The sequence below is a fragment of the Anguilla anguilla genome, chromosome 3, assembly GCF_013347855.1.
Source record: "Anguilla anguilla isolate fAngAng1 chromosome 3, fAngAng1.pri, whole genome shotgun sequence".
Lineage (NCBI taxonomy): Eukaryota > Metazoa > Chordata > Actinopteri > Anguilliformes > Anguillidae > Anguilla > Anguilla anguilla.
This window is the reverse complement of record NC_049203.1, coordinates 6,109,647-6,128,702: the sequence shown is the minus strand read 5'-3', so window position 1 is coordinate 6,128,702 and position 19,056 is coordinate 6,109,647. Positions and strand designations below refer to the sequence as shown.

Sequence of the window (19,056 nt, the reverse complement as noted above, 5' to 3'; positions counted from 1 at the left end):
GAAATAATATCCATTCGCACTACTTGAAAGTGAACATTAAAATTATGATAAGAAAAACCTGAATAGAAAATAATTCAGTAAAAGAAAAAAAAAGTATTGTAATGCACTGGGGATAATTAGATACAAGCATACTCCCCCCCAAAAAAAAAAAAAATTAAGATAAATAAATAAAATAAAATAAAATTAAATTAAAGAATTAAAAAAAAAAAGTTATTATCCAAGGGGATGTGGGAAATGTAGTCCATATATCAGTTAGCATACAAAATGAATGGATAAAAATGGGTGGTACCATTGGGAGGCGAACCTTCCTGGGAGGGAGAACAGCACAGATGGGCGCACAGTCAGAGTCTGAGAACATCCGCTGCTGGCAGAAAGTGGGAAAGATGGCACGCACCCCACCGCCACCGCGAGCGTCACCTGTGTGCCAGGTACCTGCCTGGACGAGAAAAATCCCGACATCTTTCAGCACTAGCCCTTTCAGCTTCCCCACTCCATTCTATGAATGAATGCGCTAAAAAAAAAAAACCTCATTATTCACTTTCATTGTCACTTCTGACAAACATTAACAAGTGAGTTGTCACTGTCCTGGCATAAACAAATAAATAGCAATAAAGTTTTATTCTTGTCATTGTCTTCAGGCTCCAGAACTCACATTGTAGAGAGGAGCTTCACCCTAAAATTGATCTTCACCCTGATAATACGTTCAGAAAATTACTGACCAATCTCCTCGATCATGTGTGTCAGGATCCAGTCCTGGAGGGCCAGTGTCTGCTGGTTTTCTGTGTGTTTCAGTACCAGTGGTTACCTATATTATCCATGCACCTTGTTCTCAAGGCCTTAACTAACTTAATTAGAAAATAAAATAGTTAAGTGACCAATTTTGTGTATGTAGCTTGATGTTAAAGCAGGTTGATGCAGCTGTAGAGGTTAAAAAATTGAATACATCTGTGAAAAGTAAGATATATATTCATTGGCGACATTCAAAAGGACTTGGCTATAAACATTACAGCTCCAAAATGTGACCAAAATTTGAATTTTTAATATGTGAATCACTATCAGTCACAACTCTTGTTTCCTAGGTGTGATACTGTTTATTAGAATTGAGAAACCCTGCAATACTTCACTTTTGACAGAGAGCCAGTGGCGATAGAGTGAGTTTGTGTGTGTGTGTGTGTGTGTGTGTGAGAGAGAGAGAGAGAGAGAGAGATACACACAGAATACCCATTAGCCTGTGTTATTATATTTCCTTCAGTTTTCTGTTTCTGGTTGGTCTACAGAAGCTAATGTTGTGTAATCAAGCTCATGATCAATTAACACAAGTCAGGGAGGGGCCGAGGGGGGGGGGGGGCTGGGGATGAGAGAAGGCTGCCGCAAGAAACTGAGGTACCCTACTGAAAGACTGTGTGTGTGTGTGTGTGTCTCTGTGAGTGTGTGTATGTGTCTGTGCGTTTGTCTGTGTGTGTGTGTGTGTGTGTGTGTGTGTGTGACTGTGTGTGTATCTGTGCGTGTGTCTCTGTGTGTGTCTGTCTCAGTGAGTGTGTGTATATGTGACTGTGTGTCTTTGTGTGTGTGTGTGTGTGTCCGTGTGTGTGTGTGTCTGTGTGTCTCTGTGTGTGTGTGAGTGCATCTGTCTGTGTGTGTCTGTGCGTGAGTGTGTGTGTGTCTATGAGTCTGTGTCTCTGTGAGTGTGAGTGTGTGTGTGTGTGTCTGTGTGTGACTGAGAGAGAGAGACACAGAGAGAGAGAGCGCAAATGAGTAAGAGAGAGACGCACTGAGAGGGACAGAGAAACAGAGAGAGAGGAAAAGAAAGAGAGAGAGAGAGAGAGAGAGAAACAGACAGAGATCGTGTGAGTGGTAGGTACCTTGGATTAACGTGCTGCGAGATGTATTGCAAACAATGTGACAGGGACAAAGGGGAGCCTGTTTAAAGCAGGTTTGCTCTCCCTCCTCCACCCCCCTACCATGCCCATTCTAAACAATTTCAGCACAAAAGGAGGAGAGTTCCTTCGGTCTCCGATCCCATTCTTCCTCTCCAGCCCTGATCAGAATGCCACTCCGTCAGCATCTTCCACCTGGATCAGAAGATGAGGTAGGACATTCTTTCCTTCGCTTAGAAAAGGTGCCCAGGTGAAATGTGCTGTATGTCGTGATGGTTACCTGCGTTCCACTTTAAAATAACGTGGACAGAATGAGCACAGAGGAGATCAGAGAGATTAGATTTTTTTCCCTGTATAGATCTCAGTGCTGAGTAGCAGAATGCTATCACCTGTCTGGGCTGGGAGCTGTGAGCATGCTTTCTGTAGGCTGAGAGGCACAGAGCTATGAGGGACTGGTGCAGGGATATACATTACATGACTGCCATTTAGCAGGCACTCTTATCCAGAGCGACTTACACAACTTTTTTTTTTTCTTTTTTTTTTTACACATAGCATTTTCATTGCATCCATTTATAAATCTGGATATATACTGAAGTGCAGTTTTCTGTATGTATCTGAAAGAGATACCTTGCTGAGAACAAGGACAGTGTCCAATCTCGGAGGCTAACCTACGACCTTCTGGTTATAATATACATATAGTTGTTTGGTTTGATTAAGTTGAGTACAATTAATATTTCACAAAAAGGAGAAGACTTTCAGGGGATGATCAGTTTTTAAAAATCTGCTCAACCTTTTTAGACCACCTTATGTTAACGTCTGTATTCCCAAAAGCTGTTGAAGAACAAAATGATGGACACGACATAACATAACCTGAGCCCATGAAGGAAAATCCATTTAGCTGATTTTATACTTATAATCTAAGCAGTAGCGTTCATATGAATTGCGTGGATAATCTAAACATTATAAGTCTTTTGCTGTTTTTTTACACCTTTTTTTTACACCTCTTTTCTGGTCTTTGCTGTACTGTGCCTACCGTGTGCCTTTATATTTTTAGATAGAATGACAGTGCTATCAACTGTTAACAAAAAATGATGTTTATTCCACAATAAACCCAGCGATATGATCTAAGATAAGGCACCAGTGCCAATAGTCCACGTTGAGGATTGGGTTTGACTTCACATCGTGATAAATCCCAAATCTGTGCCGAAAACAAGAACCAGAGAGGAATCAGAATGTCAATGTTTCAAATGGACCCGGGTGTCTTTAGGTCAGACAGTTAACTGAAGGTACGGATGTATTTAGAGCCAGGACCAGTCTATAGCAGACCTGGGTCAAATATGTATTTTTGTTTTGGATTCAAATACTTTTCTGTGCTCTACTGACCTTGCCTGATGTAATTGAGCCTGCCAGTATGACCAGAAGGCGGGGTTTTTGCACTTTTTGAGAGTATTTCATTGGTTCCAATACACCAGACATGATCAGTAAAGCGTAGAAAAGTATTTGAATCCAAAACAAATACGTATTTGACCCAGGTCTGGTCTATAGTTGAGTGTCAACACACCACTGTCAGCCACTGTCTAGTGTGAGCGCATGCCGGCCGTTACCTGGAAGATTATTTTTCTACAGTAGAGCTGCAGAGATGTGACTGCAGCAGGACTGGAGGTCGATTGGTACGTTTGTATCTGAAAATCTGAGACATTTGTCTAACTTTGGAAGGGATGTCAGTACATGCCAAAGACTCGTCGCCCTGAATTGTTGTTTCCATCACTGTAGCCATATACAAAAAGGGACAGCTCACATTTCCTAGCTATTAACCTTAAGTTCTAATAAACAATTACCAGACCAACAGCAACAGAGAACTCATTACAATATTTTATTATTTATTTTTTCTGCCTATTTTGGCATTCCAGAAGATGCACCTGTTTTTCAGAGAATCTAAAGGGCTATCTTTGGCCTTTGGCAACACTGAAGCCCCATTGACTTTCCCACGTTGTGCTCCTCATTAATGAGGCCGATACAAGCTTCTTTGTCTCCTTGTGCTGCACCGATAATAAGGGGGTTCGCTTGAAGAAGTAATTGCATACGCTACTGATTTCGCACCCCATTTGGTTGACAGATAAGTCTGTGACTCTGAGGTTTCCTCCAGGGTTTTACAGTTGTACCAATTCTGAGTTTTTCATAATAATTGCCATTATCAGATTTTTACCAAGTGTGACGAAGGACTAATGTAGGAACATCACAAATACAGTATATTCATTCTTGTATATATATATATATATATGTGTATGGTTGTATGTATGTATGTACACATGAAATATATACTGTATATAATATTCATACAATAATGACATCACTTGATTTTTGTGTATACGTGCGTGTGTTTGTGTTTGTCCCTAATGGGCTTTCGCCTTGTTTATCTGTCAATAAGCAAGTCAATTTTGGTTAAACATACAGTACAAAAAAGGCTATGGAATCTTATGTCATCCTTGCTTTATCTGCGCTGGTCAATGTTCTACATCACTCTCACTCTTCCCAGCAGCTGATTGGTCGATTGAGTTAAGTAGACTTTTGCCCTTTCTTCAGAAATCTTGTCGCGCTCAGTGCAGTTGAAAGGCACGAGTGAATCATTTGCGTTTACACCGGGCTTCAGTGGGTTGCACACTGAGCGATCCGGAAAATCGGGAGCTTTAAATTTACATCCCAGCAGGGGCGAGGATCTGTAGGGATGGCTGAGTTGTGTCTCCTCGGGTTTATCAGCAGCTTGAGCAGTTAGTCGGATGGCAGTTGCTGACGTCACTCTGTCTCCGACCACTTGTCAACTGGACCACCTGTTCTGTTGCCGTGACGTGGGCGGTGATATGAAAAAAATGAGTCCAGCCCTCATCTCTGAATGCCTGTCTCCAGAGATATAAATGGCTGCTAGCCTTGCTAGTCAACCTTTTTGCATTCAGCACTGATGCACTTGGCTAAACTGCAATTATTTTCAAGAGCACAGTTAAATATAGCATGTATCTGTGTACCACAATTGCACCACGACTTTCCAAGGATGTACGTTTTGTGCGCATGAGGCTTTTCAAAATGGGCAGAGGCATAAAATAAATAAAAATGGCAGATTTTCAGCATGATCAGCTTGGTCAGAGTCTTTGATAACTGATCATGGTTTGTATTTTGTTGCCAAACCAAATCTCCAAAAAGTCTCAGACCATAGCTTTTTGCTAATGCCTAAAAACCAAGGTGAACAATTTGATGACCAAAACAAACTATATCCTCAGTTAACACCATATTTTTTTTAACCTCCATATTAGTAGTTCCTATAAATTCTTCCAAGAACGTGTTTTATTCCACCTGAAAGGCAGTTACAGTGCTCGGCATCTGGAGCAGTGTTTCAGGCACAGATACTGTTTTTTTAAATCCGTTATCTCATAGCAGTGGGGGCTGCACAGTGGTGGAGTGAATAGCACTGTCACCTCACAGCGAGACGATAACCGAGCTTGAATCGCTTTTCTGCGTGGAGTTTGCAAGTTCCCTCGAGTCGTACGATTCGCACAGGTCTGCCCCGTTCGCTTCCCAAAATCTAGGGGCGTGGCCTTCCCATTTATTTACCTGAAATTCTGCCAATACTCTCTGGTCCTTCGTTGCCTGTTCCTCCCCTCCCCGAAAAATGGACTAGTGACAAAGCGGGGGGGGGGGGGGGGGGGGGGGGGGGCAGCAGGTCGGTTGAGGAGGAGTGATCTATTGGCTAACAACCACTCACAGTTTTCCCAAACCCAACCACAAACATTCAACCAACGGATTCCAACAGTGACTACCAAAGAAATGACAGCATTATGTAATCAAACTCCATGTCCATGAATGAGAGACAATATTGTGTGATTACATACCGAGTGAGCAAAAGCTGGAATCTCGATGTCTAGAGCAGTGGAAATCTAGGTTGAGAGACAGACTGGGTTAACTCCAAAGATAAACTAGGTTGACACCAATATAGCTCAGGTTTTACCTGGAGATAACCTAGCTTTGTCCTTTTCGGCTAGAAAACATTTCAGTTTCTGATTTTTCACCACAAAAATATTGCCTGGGTATCCAGCAGTCTTTCACCAGCTACGGTGACGAATATTTTATGTGATGCTCCCTACTTAATTTTTCATTTGAAAAATATATATTCTCCCTGTTGTCAATTTGGAAATTCAAGTTGCACTGCAAAGGGATGTACCCAGGTGCACACACTCCACCAGGCATTCTGGGTCCCGCGATAAGATCTCATATCCCACCACCCCAAAAAATGTTCTAATATTTTTGAGTGCCCAGACCCCCCCCCCCCCTTCCTCACACAGCGCCTGTGTGCATCAAGACACTTTGTTTGAGCTGATTTTACGAAAACGTAACACCTGGACCCATCTGACCTCTGGGGTTGGGGTCAAAGCCAACTGGAACCTTACCCCATTCCTGGTGCTAGACTCAAACCTGCAATAGCTCAGCTATTGACCCAAACTGAACTTACACCATGCCACTAAGAAGCCTACATTTCAGGAGGAAAATTTAGATTTTTTTTTTGGATAGAGTAGAATACAGTCATTCTAATGGTGGTAGTTCATCTTGGTTTGTGATGTGATGGATGTCTAATTTCAATGATTTATTTAGGCTATAAAATATATTTCCAGGGCTCCAAATGTTGTTACGAGGTTAGATACCGAAATTTTCCGTTGTTTAGGGGAAGTTGTGGGACAGTGTGTTGAACAGCGTCAGTGAGGGCAAGTTCTGTGGTTAATTGTTAATCTCGCCAGGCTGAAGGCTGTTAGCGTTAGCCGCTGTCAGTTAGCCTCGCCTGCCCTGCGCCCACAGCTGCCTTCTCATAAATGTCAGCCATTGCTTTCTAGGCTAACAACATTACAGCCTACGGCCTTTTTTTCTATCAGCACCAGCCTGTAGTGCTTCACACTCGTGTTGCATTTGAGCTCCTATATGACAAGTTTCGTGCAGGTTTTCACCGCGGAAGTCCAATTCAGGAACCGGCAGAGCGTTGAGCCCCCCCCCCCACCCCCACGGTTGGATGAAGGACTGCTGTGCCCGGAAAGCCCTTACTTCCCTACTTATAGCTTAAACCTCGCTTTTTATAACACGCATTAAAAATATTCCCCCCCCCCACCCCGTATCTCCGCGTATAGCGACGAGCAGAGACGGCGGAGGACCGGGCCGCCGCCCCCACACCTCGCGGGCGAAAGGGGGGGGGGGGGGGGGGATGAGTAATAAGAGAAGTGTAATAGCGCCGCGGGGAGTTGCCGTGCGGCGCATCGCTAATGCGGAATGTTCAGCGCGCACGCCGCCGCCGCTCTTCAGCCGCAGGAGAGCCGCTCTTCGGGCTTCAGCGCAGAGACGCACCGGCCGTACCGCCGGCCCCAGGCTTTAATTGGGGGGGGGGGGGGGGGGGTTTACACCAGACACACAAATCATAGATGTGCACACTAGCTTTATTACCCCCCCCCCCACCCAGTGAAAACATAACACACACACATATGCACACACACAAACACACAGACAAACATCTGTACGCACACACACACACACACACACACATATGCACACATACACACACACAGACAAACACCTGTACACACACACACACACAGATACACACAAACACGCACACACACACACAGATACACAGATACACACACACACACACACACACCGATGCACACATGCATATACACACACACACATACAGACAGATACACACATACACGCACACATACACACACACACACACACACATACACACACAGATATAGGATCTGTGCATGAAGCCGCCACAAACTGGGCTTTCTGTCACTGGCCACTAGGGGGCTATGTCTCCCTCAGTTAAGTTCACACCACTTGTATTTGCACAGCACTTTTTACATCAATCACAAAGACATTTGGTGACATTTTACTAAAAAATGAACAAACAAACAAACAAACAAACAAACAAAAAAAAACAGGAAAAAGGTAGGATTCTCGGAGTCAGTTAAGGTATAACTTTCAAACCCAAGTTCTCTAACTGCCACCCGCTGCAGCATAACAGCACAGCAGAACCGGTTGGTTCACCGGCCTCTGCAGGGGTCGGACAGGGCAGCAGGATGCTTCTCTGCCTGTCTGTCAATATTTCACGGTCAACATGGCCGTCACTCTGTGCCCGAGTTCCTCATTCGTATTGTGGGCAGGTGCTCAGTGACCCTCTGGTTTGACTCTCTCCTCTCCTTCCTCTCCCCCCTTCCTCTCGTCCCTTCACTTATCTGTCAGTAAAACCTTCCTACCAGCGCTGCAGGCAATCTTGTCTTTTTATTTTCTCTCCTCTCGAAAAGGTCGGCCCAATCTTAGCCAATGTGATCAATTTGCAACTGATGAATAATGTTGCCGTAGATAGCGTCCCCATAAATTCTGGGCGCGTGTGTGTGAGTGTGCGTGCCTGTGTGCGTGCGCGACTGCGCATGTGTGTGTGTGTGCGTACGTGTGTCTGTATGTGTGTTTGTGTGTGTGTGTGTGTGCTGAGCATATTTATTTGTCTACACATAAATGCAGTACATTAACCCAGATTTCTATGGATATAACATTTTTTTTTGTTGTTGTGTGACATGTAAAAATAAATCTTTCTAAATTGTACCATGGATATGCACATCAGCTCACACTAGTATGCCAGGTGTACATCAAAACAACGTTGCATAGCACCAGTGCCACTTTTTAAAAATGTATTCATTGTTTGGTTTCATCAAACCATCAGAAACTCTGTCATCCTGTGCATCACTTTTCAAGTCATTTTTCCTCTCATTGTGTTTGTTGTGAGTGTGGTCTGCTTGTTTAAGTATATCAGTTTTGCGTTCACTTCCCTGACGTGACACTAGTCCCATTGTGTAATGAATGCCATCATGGAGGCACACTATGATTACACTGTCAATGCTGAGACTGGAGGAAACAAACAGCATTCTGCTGTGAGTTCATATTCAGACCACACCTGCAATTAGCATTCTTTTCTGCTTTTTGCTCATGGTCATAGATAGTTATTGACTGGGATGGCAAAAGATATTGTGTTGCCTCCCCCCCCCCCCCCGCCCCCAAACAACCATCCTAAAAAATGCAAAAAAACAAATACATTTGGCGTCCAATATGGGGCCGATTATGTCCAATTCTACCCTAATTTGGGATACCCAAACAGCCGAGTTCATGTGTAAACCCCACTGCCGAGAGCGTGGAGGCATCTGCGGTTCTCCTCCGAAAAATGTGGTGTTGCCAGCTGCTTGTTTTCACATCGCGGACTGCAGCCAAGTTTTGCACAGAGTGGAGTCGCAGGAAGACCTTTCAAATACAGCTTTGACACGCAGTTAACGGGCACCCGCTGAACCAGAGGGGGGCGCTAGAGAGCAATGAAACGCAGACCCCCACATAATTACCAAACCCTCCTATGACCTGGGCAATGTAATCGCCAGTTGTGCATTGCCCGATACCGGCCACGGCTGGCACTGGCATGGTACGGGTTCGAGGCTGAGATTGTGGGGCTCATCTATACTCGTATACCTTAACCAAACAAGCCATCCAGCAGCCCCCTGAACCCCTTTTTCTTCCAGGAAACATTTTTTTTTCTGCATGTCACCCTGGCTGCATAGGGAAACTCAAAAATGGCTGTAGCTTACTACACCTTCCTAAGCTCTGCCACAGTAATTAGTATTAGTAAGTCCCGACAAGGGCTTTGTCAACAAGGGCTTTGTCCTCTGCTCTGAGTGCACTATAACACAACAGGATTATCTTCAGGAATGCCATTTTGTGATGTTTCTTTTCGTTCTTCGTAACTCTGAAAGAAACCCAGTCAGTCCCCTGCATCTTCCTTCTCGCCCTGTAGCCTACCAATTGCTAAGCTCCATGGTTACTGAGCCGGAAGACTTCACAGCCTGTACAGCTGTGTGATCACCGTTGCTCAATGAGTCAGAAAAAACACACTTTCCTTTCTCTCACCACCCCCACCTCAGGGAATTATGGTCAATTATGCACTTTATAGCCATTATATCAGAACCCTGACCACAGCCGGATGTAGTTCGGTCAAAGGATGGACTTTTCTTTTTTTTATTTTTTTATTTTTAAACGCAATAATTTTTCGCAGGCATTCACCTAACACGTCGAACTCCATTTTTTAAAATTGTACCATCTGTGTAGCTGTGCGTCCGGCGCTATGGCGCGCGATAATTTCTGATTGATATCCCCGATACCCTTTGTGATTCCTCTCGGGAACGCTCCTGAAATTGTGCCTCTTCCTCGTTCCAGGTCCCGTGTCCCTAGCGACGTGCCGGCACTGCGTCCCCCAAATCCAGGAACATTTTTCTTTGCCATCTGGTTACCGGGGTTTATCAGTGAAGTGAAAGCATGGCTATTGGTTAAATGCGTGATCCCACCTTGGAACCTCTAAATCAAGGTTCGAGAAGAACTCCATCATCCCAAGGCAGGAAACAACCTTCATAAATGTTCAAAGTGTCCGACGCCTGAAAAATGAGCGACACATATGTGCGGACCACTCAACAGATTGCCGACTGAAAGGTAACAAAATTTTAAAAAGTGTATTTTAAAATAAATCTCAAAGGGCCAGTTTGTGACTGAATACTGCTCAATGTCAAGGCCTTCACAAAATAAAATGCATTAGACCAGCGGTAAACAGCCCTGTTCCTGGAGATCCACCGTTCCTGTAGGTTTTCACTCCCACTCTAACACAGCACGCAGCCTTCAACTGTTCGAGATCTCGTTGAGCTGCTAATTAGTAGAATCGGGTGTGCCAAATTAGGGTTGAAATGAAAACCTACAGGGCGGTAGATCTCCAGGAACGGGGTTGGTTAGCACTGCATTAGACCGACCATATTGAAGATGCACGCACGACGCGTGTGTTCATTTATTTTGCAATTAGCAGTCACGGATTAACATTTCTTATAACATCAGGGCAGGGCAACAAACATCATCAGAGACAAATTTCCCTGCCAGCTATTGAAAAAACTTTATGTGATGTGAAATGCACAAAGCCCATTATTGTCTAACTGAGAGAGAAACAAATGAATTATGAATGGTTGGTTGAACTCTTATTGATCTTAAATCACTTGATAGAACGCATTCTTACAGATGGCTAACCTCTGTGCTCCTTCCCTCCTACGTGTTTTGCCCCAGTGAAAAGTACTTCTTAGAGATGTCTGCACACAGATGTAAAGATATGGACAGTGCAGCTGACAACCCGTGAAGAACTTATGTTATTTTATTTTTTTTCCAGTTTGGGAGTGCAGTGCTTTTATGAACAGCGGACCTTATTTACTTGGGAATCGCCCTCCTGGGGTATTCATTCGACAGCCTTCTGAGAGGTTGTATTGACACCAGAGTACGGTGCGTTTGAGGATGCCGTACATCATTAAAAGGGCAGTTGATTATTCTGTGCACGTCCTCTCTCACTAGGCTCGCAAACATCACGCGGCTGTGGCTCCAACGATTTTATCTGTCTGCGTTCATATCCACAGACAGGGGGAAGGCACTGACAGTTGGCGGCTCGTCCCCCTTACATGACCGACCGCGAGCCCTAGCCGGCGGAAGGCAGCGACCGACGAGGAGGAGCCGGGATGTCGGCGGCGGCGAGCAACGGGACGGACGACGGCCCGTTCGCCACCGGGCAGCCCCTCAACTCCACCCTGGACTACGAGGACTTCGAGCAGGAGCACGACGCCAGCAAGATCGTCATCCCCTCCATCTACGCCCTGGTGTGCTGCGTGGGCCTGACGGGCAACGCCATGGTGATCTACGTCATCCTGAAGTACGCCAAGATGAAGACGGCCACCAACATCTACATCCTGAACCTGGCCATCGCCGACGAGCTCTTCATGCTGAGCGTGCCCTTCCTGGCAACCTCGGCCGCGGTCCGCCACTGGCCCTTCGGCTCGCTCATGTGCCGGCTGGTGCTGAGCGTGGACGGCATCAACATGTTCACCAGCATCTTCTGCCTGACGGTGCTGAGCGTGGACCGCTACATCGCCGTGGTGCACCCCATCAAGGCCGCCCGCTACCGCCGGCCCACCGTGGCCAAGGTGGTCAACGTGTGCGTGTGGGGGCTCTCGCTGGTGGTCATCCTGCCCATCATCGTCTTCGCCGACACCGTGCCCGCCCAGGACGGCGGCGTGGACTGCAACTTCCTGTGGCCCGAGTCGTCGTGGTCGGCGGCCTTCGTGGTCTACACCTTCCTGCTGGGCTTCCTGCTGCCCGTGGTGGCCATCTGCCTGTGCTACTGCCTGATCGTGGCGCGCATGCGCGCCGTGGGGCTCAAGGCCGGCTGGCTCCAGCGGCGCCGCTCGGAGAAGAAGATCACCTGCATGGTGCTGCTGGTGGTGGCGGTCTTCGTGGTCTGCTGGATGCCCTTCTACATCGTCCAGCTGGTCAGCGTGTTCCGGCGGCCGCCCGACCCCATGGTGACGCAGCTCTTCGTCATCCTCAGCTACGCCAACAGCGGCGCCAACCCCATCCTGTACGGCTTCGTCTCCGACAACTTCCGCCGCTCCTTCCAGCGCATCGTCTGCTTTCGCTGGCTGGAGAGCGGCCTGGAGGCGGAGCAGGTGGACTACTGCGCCGTGGCGCTCCGGCGACAGGCCACGTGCGGCCCGCGCGACTTCCCCCGCGACTGCCTGGCCTCGGACGTGGCCTACCGCAACGGCACCTGCACCTCCCGCACCACCACCCTATGATCCGGGCCCCAGGTAGACAGAACACACACCTGCGTAGCGCGACCTTTTCGAACACGCTCGTCTGATAACAAGGGACGTCGAGCGTCACGATGAACCAGGCTTGTTTTTTTTGTTGTTTTTTCTTCGAAGCGCAAGTCCAGCGCTTTTATGAACAACTGACCTTATTTATTTTGAACTTTGGACAAACCTAGTGTGTTCATTTGACATAGACTTGATTTGAGGCGCAACCCCTTGAGAGCATTTTCAGTGATTTCAGGGTATATCAGACTGCCTGAATGTTGTTTAGAGTGTTGATGAGTACTACTGGCCTGTCGATCAGCTTATTTGTGACCATGTGCAGTGGTGCAATCTCATTCGCTGCAGTGAGGAAGACCTTTTTTTGTTTTGCACTTCATTTTAAACCAAAGTACAGTATCAAAGCCCCATAACACTGGATGACATTTACGCGCTTATAGATCTCTGTATTTCCGTTGAGCTCCAGGAGGAACTGGCTGACAAACAGATCAATGAAACAATGACAACCAAACACCCCCCCCCCAAAAAAAAAGCCCTTTCCACAACATTTGTCTTTGCTTGTTTATTTATTTATTCATTTGTGTACATTTGTTTATTTGAGTGGTTAAGGCCCGGCAGCTGGGAATGATCGCAGTGAGTATATCTGCCATGTGCTTACTCAGCAGACCAAACACATAAAGTTCAGATTTCTGGCTGGGGCTGGAGTGTGTCTGGCCGCATTAAACACGAAACAAAAATTGCCGTGGCCAGGAGATTGCGGGCGCCAATCCAGGTTGAGGCACTGCCACACTACCCCTTGGACAGGGTCCTGAACCAGATTTGGAAAAGAACACCGTCCAAAACTCTAAAGTGGAGCTGTCCAACCCTATTCCTGGAGATCTACTGTCCTGTAGGTTTTCAGTCCAACCCCGATCAGGCATGCCTGATCCTATATCTGATGCTAATTAGCAGCTCAATGAAAACCTACAGGGCGGTAGACCTCCGGGAACAGGGTTCGACAGTCCCGCCCCCTAACAGTAATGAGATGTGATGCTAACGCAACGATCCGGCATTAAATAAACACATCTGCTCTGTGGGTCCCTTCCCCACACAGGCTGGGAAAAATGCCTCTTTCCTGCTGCATAAACGCTGTCAGTGCAAGATAAAGCACTGCAGCATTATTGAAACATTATCTTTACCCAGCTGGGCTAACCAATACAGCAATTCAGCACCGCTCAGGGTCAGCGTACCGTAAAAAAGAACTCTCGGTGTTATCGATCTCCACGCATTCCGTGCGTCATGTTTACAAGCAGGCCTGAACGAGAAAAAAAAAAAAAAAAACACACACACATAAGCCCGGATTAAAACCTCAAGCCCGTTTTCGGCATTTTCAACAAATTATTTGTCGCAATTCTCCCCACAGCCGTGTTCCCATCACCGACACGGTCTGCGATCGCATGTCTTCTGAAAAGCCCGACTGGTTCCTTCATCTTGGTTCCCCGTCCCTGTTTTTCGGGGAAGTGCGTCGGCCCCATCGCCGTGTTATTTGAGCAGACGTCCAGCGTGGTCTCCTTCCTGACCGCGTGTTCTCTCTCAGACTCAGTAAAAGTGCCTGCACTGCAGTCACTGTACGGAGTGAGACGCTCGAGAGGGTGCGACCGTCTGCCCTGGAATAGCCCGGGTGAGCCCGGGGACGCTTGCAGTCTGAACACAAATCGATCTTTCCCTCTTTTCTTCCTGATTAAGGGGGAAGACATCCCTCCAGTCTCACCCCCCTACCCCCCCCCCCCCCTCCCCAACCCCAACCGACACACATCCTAAATAACACGCACCCCCTTATTACGAAAGAACAACCCAGTATCACGCTCAAGTTCTTTTGATTTAGCCTTTCCGGCTGGCTCAGCTTAGCTGCTGATTCGGCAAAATCAAGTTCACAGCTTCGATTTAATGTCCTTGGGGGATACTGCGGAAAGGGGGGTAACTCTGATACGAAGCACATGTTGGACTGCTGTACTCGACATTATCACCAATCACGACGTAAGCAGGTGTTTACAGTGTGCCACGCGTGGCTTGGTGCAGTGTCACATGACACCTTCAACACTTCCTGTCGTATACTTCACTGAATGCCATTTGCTACATTGAACACAATAAAACAGACATGTAGCCTACAGATTGGTCGACATGCATTTACAAAAAAGCAAAAATCTGAAACATATGTCAGCCCTCCCCCCCCAACTGGACTTGTCTAGTTTTCCGGTAACACGTTCATTTCCATGGGACTATTTAAAACATGAGAGGATAAAAAATAAAATAAAGATTTTAAGCAAATGCTGCTTTATTCATTTACAGTACATAATTTCCTTGTTTTCAAGAAGAAACACTTGCTTAAATCTGTTAATCGGCAGTGACCATGAAGTGTTTGTTCTAAAATGCATTCCACAGTAAGAGCAGAGCTGTAATGTTTGTTGCTTTGTGATAACTGTCTGACATGACTGTTTTTGACACCACACTTATCTCAAGATTCATCCTTGCAGGCTTTTTTTTTTGGCTTTCATCTCTTCCCCTAAGAGTTTTCCCTTTTATTCAAATCAACTTCTGTGGAATATGGAGTTAATTGTTCTGTTATTCTTTGCCTTCATTAAAGCAAACATTGAATGTCTTGACGGAGGATTTTTCTGGATTCATTTTGACAACCTTAATTTAATTCACATACATTTTGGGAAAAATAACATTGATGCTGTGTTGCTTGCTCCCACACATTAAATAATGAGTATATAATATAACATAACTGAGTTGACACAGCTCCCTACCTAATGAGGACTATTAATCATTAACTAACTGTTTACTAACCATCAACCAATCATTATCTACTAATGATTTCATTTGAGTCTGGGGATATAAATAGGAATAATGCTAACTACTACCCATAGGCTACACTTCCTAATCCTTGGTTGCAATGGTTTCACAAATGCCCAAGAAAACATTGTGAAAAATATGGTTGTTTAAAAAATGTTTTTAGTTGTTCAGTTATTGATGGACACTATCCTCACCACTGCCATCAATGTGGGGGTGCCTATTACAACACACAGCAGTTGGATTCCGCATCGTCTGCGTTTACTGGACAGGTAGCCTTTTTTCCACGAACGCCAAGCTGTACAAGTAATGATGGTAGAGTGAGTCCTCATAGGCTGCGTAACGGATCATCGCATGCAGTCGTTCACTTATATGAACCAATCAAACTTGCGTGTTTTCGATAGTCGCACAGTGCCGTTGGTTCAAATCACATCAAGGTGCTGACAACACAGTTTCAATTTAAGATTCAAGGAGCCTCATTCTTCTGTCCAAATAATTTGCTGAAAGCACCATGGCTCTCTGCTCGACTAGTTTTCCTTCTTGTTCTTCTTCTTTCTGGACACCCATAGATGTGATTTGACTGATATGCTTGTAGCTCTTTTTGAAAAATAAAATCATTGGCTCTATTGGTGGTTGTCTAATGATGTCAAATGCACCTTTTCTAAGACACTTTGGTTTAAAGTAATTTACCAAAGTAGCATTTAACATTGTTAAATGGTTTCCACCAAATGCCTGAACTGTAAATTTTCAGTGTTACATAGTTAATTGAATGCAAGCATTCCACTGTACAGAAAAAGATAGTAAAGATCCAAGTGCCCTTGGGTTTAGGATTAAGATTGCCTTAAACGGGCAATAGAAGTGCGCCAAATTGACCTGACGGAGCCCAACACGATTAGTTCAAATCACCTTAAGGTATAAACAGAAAGCTTTGGTTCGTAGTCACATATTCCATTTCCATAACATTTCCATAACACAAAAATGTAAAAATTCAGAGCGAGTACAGAGCAAAGGACAAGGGTCCAAGCCGAAAACCAGATGAAACTAGCTGAAACCAGATGAGGACCTGTGGAGAAAATAACAGCCGGAGAGTATCCGGAATGTTTGGGCGATTTCATAACATGCCATCATCCTATGGCCGCCCTACGAATTATGCGTTAAATGGAGAATCGCTTGAGGCCACCGTCAGTACCCCGTGTGCTCCCAAAAACAGGGTCTCTATGGGAGCAAAATAAAGAGCAGCACCACACCCAGGTTGGTTTCTGAGCGACGCTAACGACACAGGGGGGTCTGGCTCCAAGGAAACTGACTTTGTGCCTTCGACCTAAAAGAGGACAGCAAAAAAAAGTATGTAATTGGGATCAATCAATTAATCAATCAATCAATCAATCAATCATTCATTCAACCTGCGCCTGATCTATGGCCATTCTTCTGCTTCTCCTTGCCTGGGTGACTCCAGACAATTTTACATGCCATGGAAGTGTTAGTGGATGATAGAGACTAGTTCTTGCGTCAGGTTCTGAGAGAAGCTAATTGTTTATTCAGTCTGAGGTGACCTTGCCACGGAAGGCCATATTTGCCATTGTGGACCGTTATATTATCATGCTAATCTATTCACCGGGGCCAACTTTGCACAGGGCCGTACTTTGTTCCGCCTTGTTTTAATCAGCCATTTGTATTCAAAAGACTGCACAGACGGGGCACAGAGCTTCCTACCCAATGCGGCTTTCGGGAGAAACAAAATGTATTTATTTTTTTTAAATGCCCAGAGTTTTGGGGCAGCTTGCATGAAGTCATTATTGCTCCCCAAGGCTGGCTTTTGCACAGTAAAACATTTTGACAGTAAAATAAAGCAGCTGATTTACATAAGTATGTGCTGTTGCTACATCATTTTTTGTTGTTTTGCTCTGTGTGGTGAGCCAGAACATATTTGTTAAACTTATCTAATATAGTATATTATATTGTACCAGTTGCCTCTGGCCAGTGACACATGTTCTGGATCAGCAGTGTGTTTGGTGTGTAGTGCACACTGTGGAGGTGAGAGCTTGTGTTAGGCTGAAACATAACGTCCTGATAATGTGTTTCACCTGAATGCTGCATGCTCGTGGTTTTGCTGGGGTGTGTGTGTGTGTGTGTGTGTGTGTGTGTGTGTGTGTGTGTTACAATTTCTTGAGAGTGTGTGTGTGAGTGTGAGAGAGTTTGGGGTATATGTTGTGTGGATTTTTACATGTATGAGCATATATGTGGGCATGGTTTTTAGCTTTGTCTGAAAAAAAAAAAAAGTGTTTGAATTTGTGTAATGTGAATGTGAATGAGATCCAAGTTTATGTGAGTGTTTATGTAGGTGTATTTGTGTAGTGGGAGGTTGTTTTGTGTGCCTCTGTGTGTGTCTGTCGGTGTGTGTGTGTGTGTGTTGCAGAGTTCTCACATACACAAAGGCAGACTGCCTCAGCAGGCTGATATATTTAAATGAACACAAGGGGTGGAGCAACACAACCACAATTTAACACTATTACAGTATTTCAAACCTTTACACTATTACAGCATTACACTGCTACACTACCACAATACTTCACATTTACTCTATCACAATTTTTCGCATTTTTACACTGTTTCACTATTTTACACTATTACACCACTGCACTATTTCACACTTACTTTATCACAATTTCTCGCATTTTTGCACTTTTACACTGTTACACTCATTATTTCACACTATTACAGCACACTGTCTGAGGGTTGTCTTTTCCTCCAGTCTGTGTGTAACAAAGGCGAAACAGCATGAAGCAAATGGAAAACAAAATTGTCCTGAATGACTAGTTCAATACCGCTGCCCCTTCTCCCATAATGCTTTGCCCTGTGGTCCCCTGGGTTATGCCGGTCATTGTTCCATCAGAAAATCGCGACCCATAAATTGCATCGAGCTGTTAATTGTTCTTAATTACACTCTTTTAATGGCTACTGTGGGACGATTTACCCGTTTACATCAGAAATTTCCATGCATGCCATGAATAAATATTCACATCCCAGAATGTTCCATTAGTCAGTTTGCCTAATGCATCAATTAAATATGCTACGTGGAATAAAAAGAGGCTGCATTTTAAATTGATTTAAATCAGAGGGTTCCTAACTGCTGAGAGTGTTGACAGGTTCTCTGAAACTAAACCATTCGTGGAAAAAGTAAGTCTTCAAAGCAATTACACAACAAATCGCTTAGATTTAAAAATCTGCAGTTGGACAAAAAACAGTGTGAAAAGCATAAAATTTCCAGAGTTTATTTTCAGACCTGCGCTCCTGCTTGTGTTCAGGGTTCACCTGATGGAAATTCGAGGGAATGACAGGGTACGATTATTTAACAATGAAGTTTAACAGTCTACTGCTCTGGTGGCAGTGGGAAGGTCACAGCGGGAAGGCCCCAGGTTCCCACAGTCCAAAGACATGCAGGTCATGCTGACTGGAAACTCTAAAGTGCTTGTTGATGTGTTGACTGTTGACAGTATAAATAAGTTCATGTTAAAATCGACTCAGAGTGATATCTTACTCTGTATGGAAGTAATATTGTAATTCCATCAAGAGTTTCTTTTCAACTCTTGGAGAGTGCTAAAAGATAA

General features: G+C 45.0%; 1 protein-coding gene across 1 annotated transcript; it reads left to right on the top strand.

Annotated features, from left to right (window-relative positions):
• The first annotated feature begins 1,729 nt into the window (after positions 1 to 1,729).
• On the top strand, positions 1,730 to 16,032 carry sstr1b (somatostatin receptor 1b). Its single transcript, XM_035407503.1, has 3 exons — positions 1,730 to 2,089; positions 10,164 to 10,433; positions 11,390 to 16,032. Exon 3 carries the CDS (start codon positions 11,489 to 11,491, stop codon positions 12,599 to 12,601), a length of 1,113 nt encoding a protein of 370 aa, XP_035263394.1. The 5' UTR covers positions 1,730 to 2,089; positions 10,164 to 10,433; positions 11,390 to 11,488; the 3' UTR covers positions 12,602 to 16,032.
• Positions 16,033 to 19,056: the final 3,024 nt, after the last annotated feature.

Coding starts and splice junctions, on each gene's coding strand:
- sstr1b (XM_035407503.1), top strand. CDS start 11,489: ATGTCGGCGGCGGCGAGCAACGGGACGGACGACGGCCCGTTCGCCACC.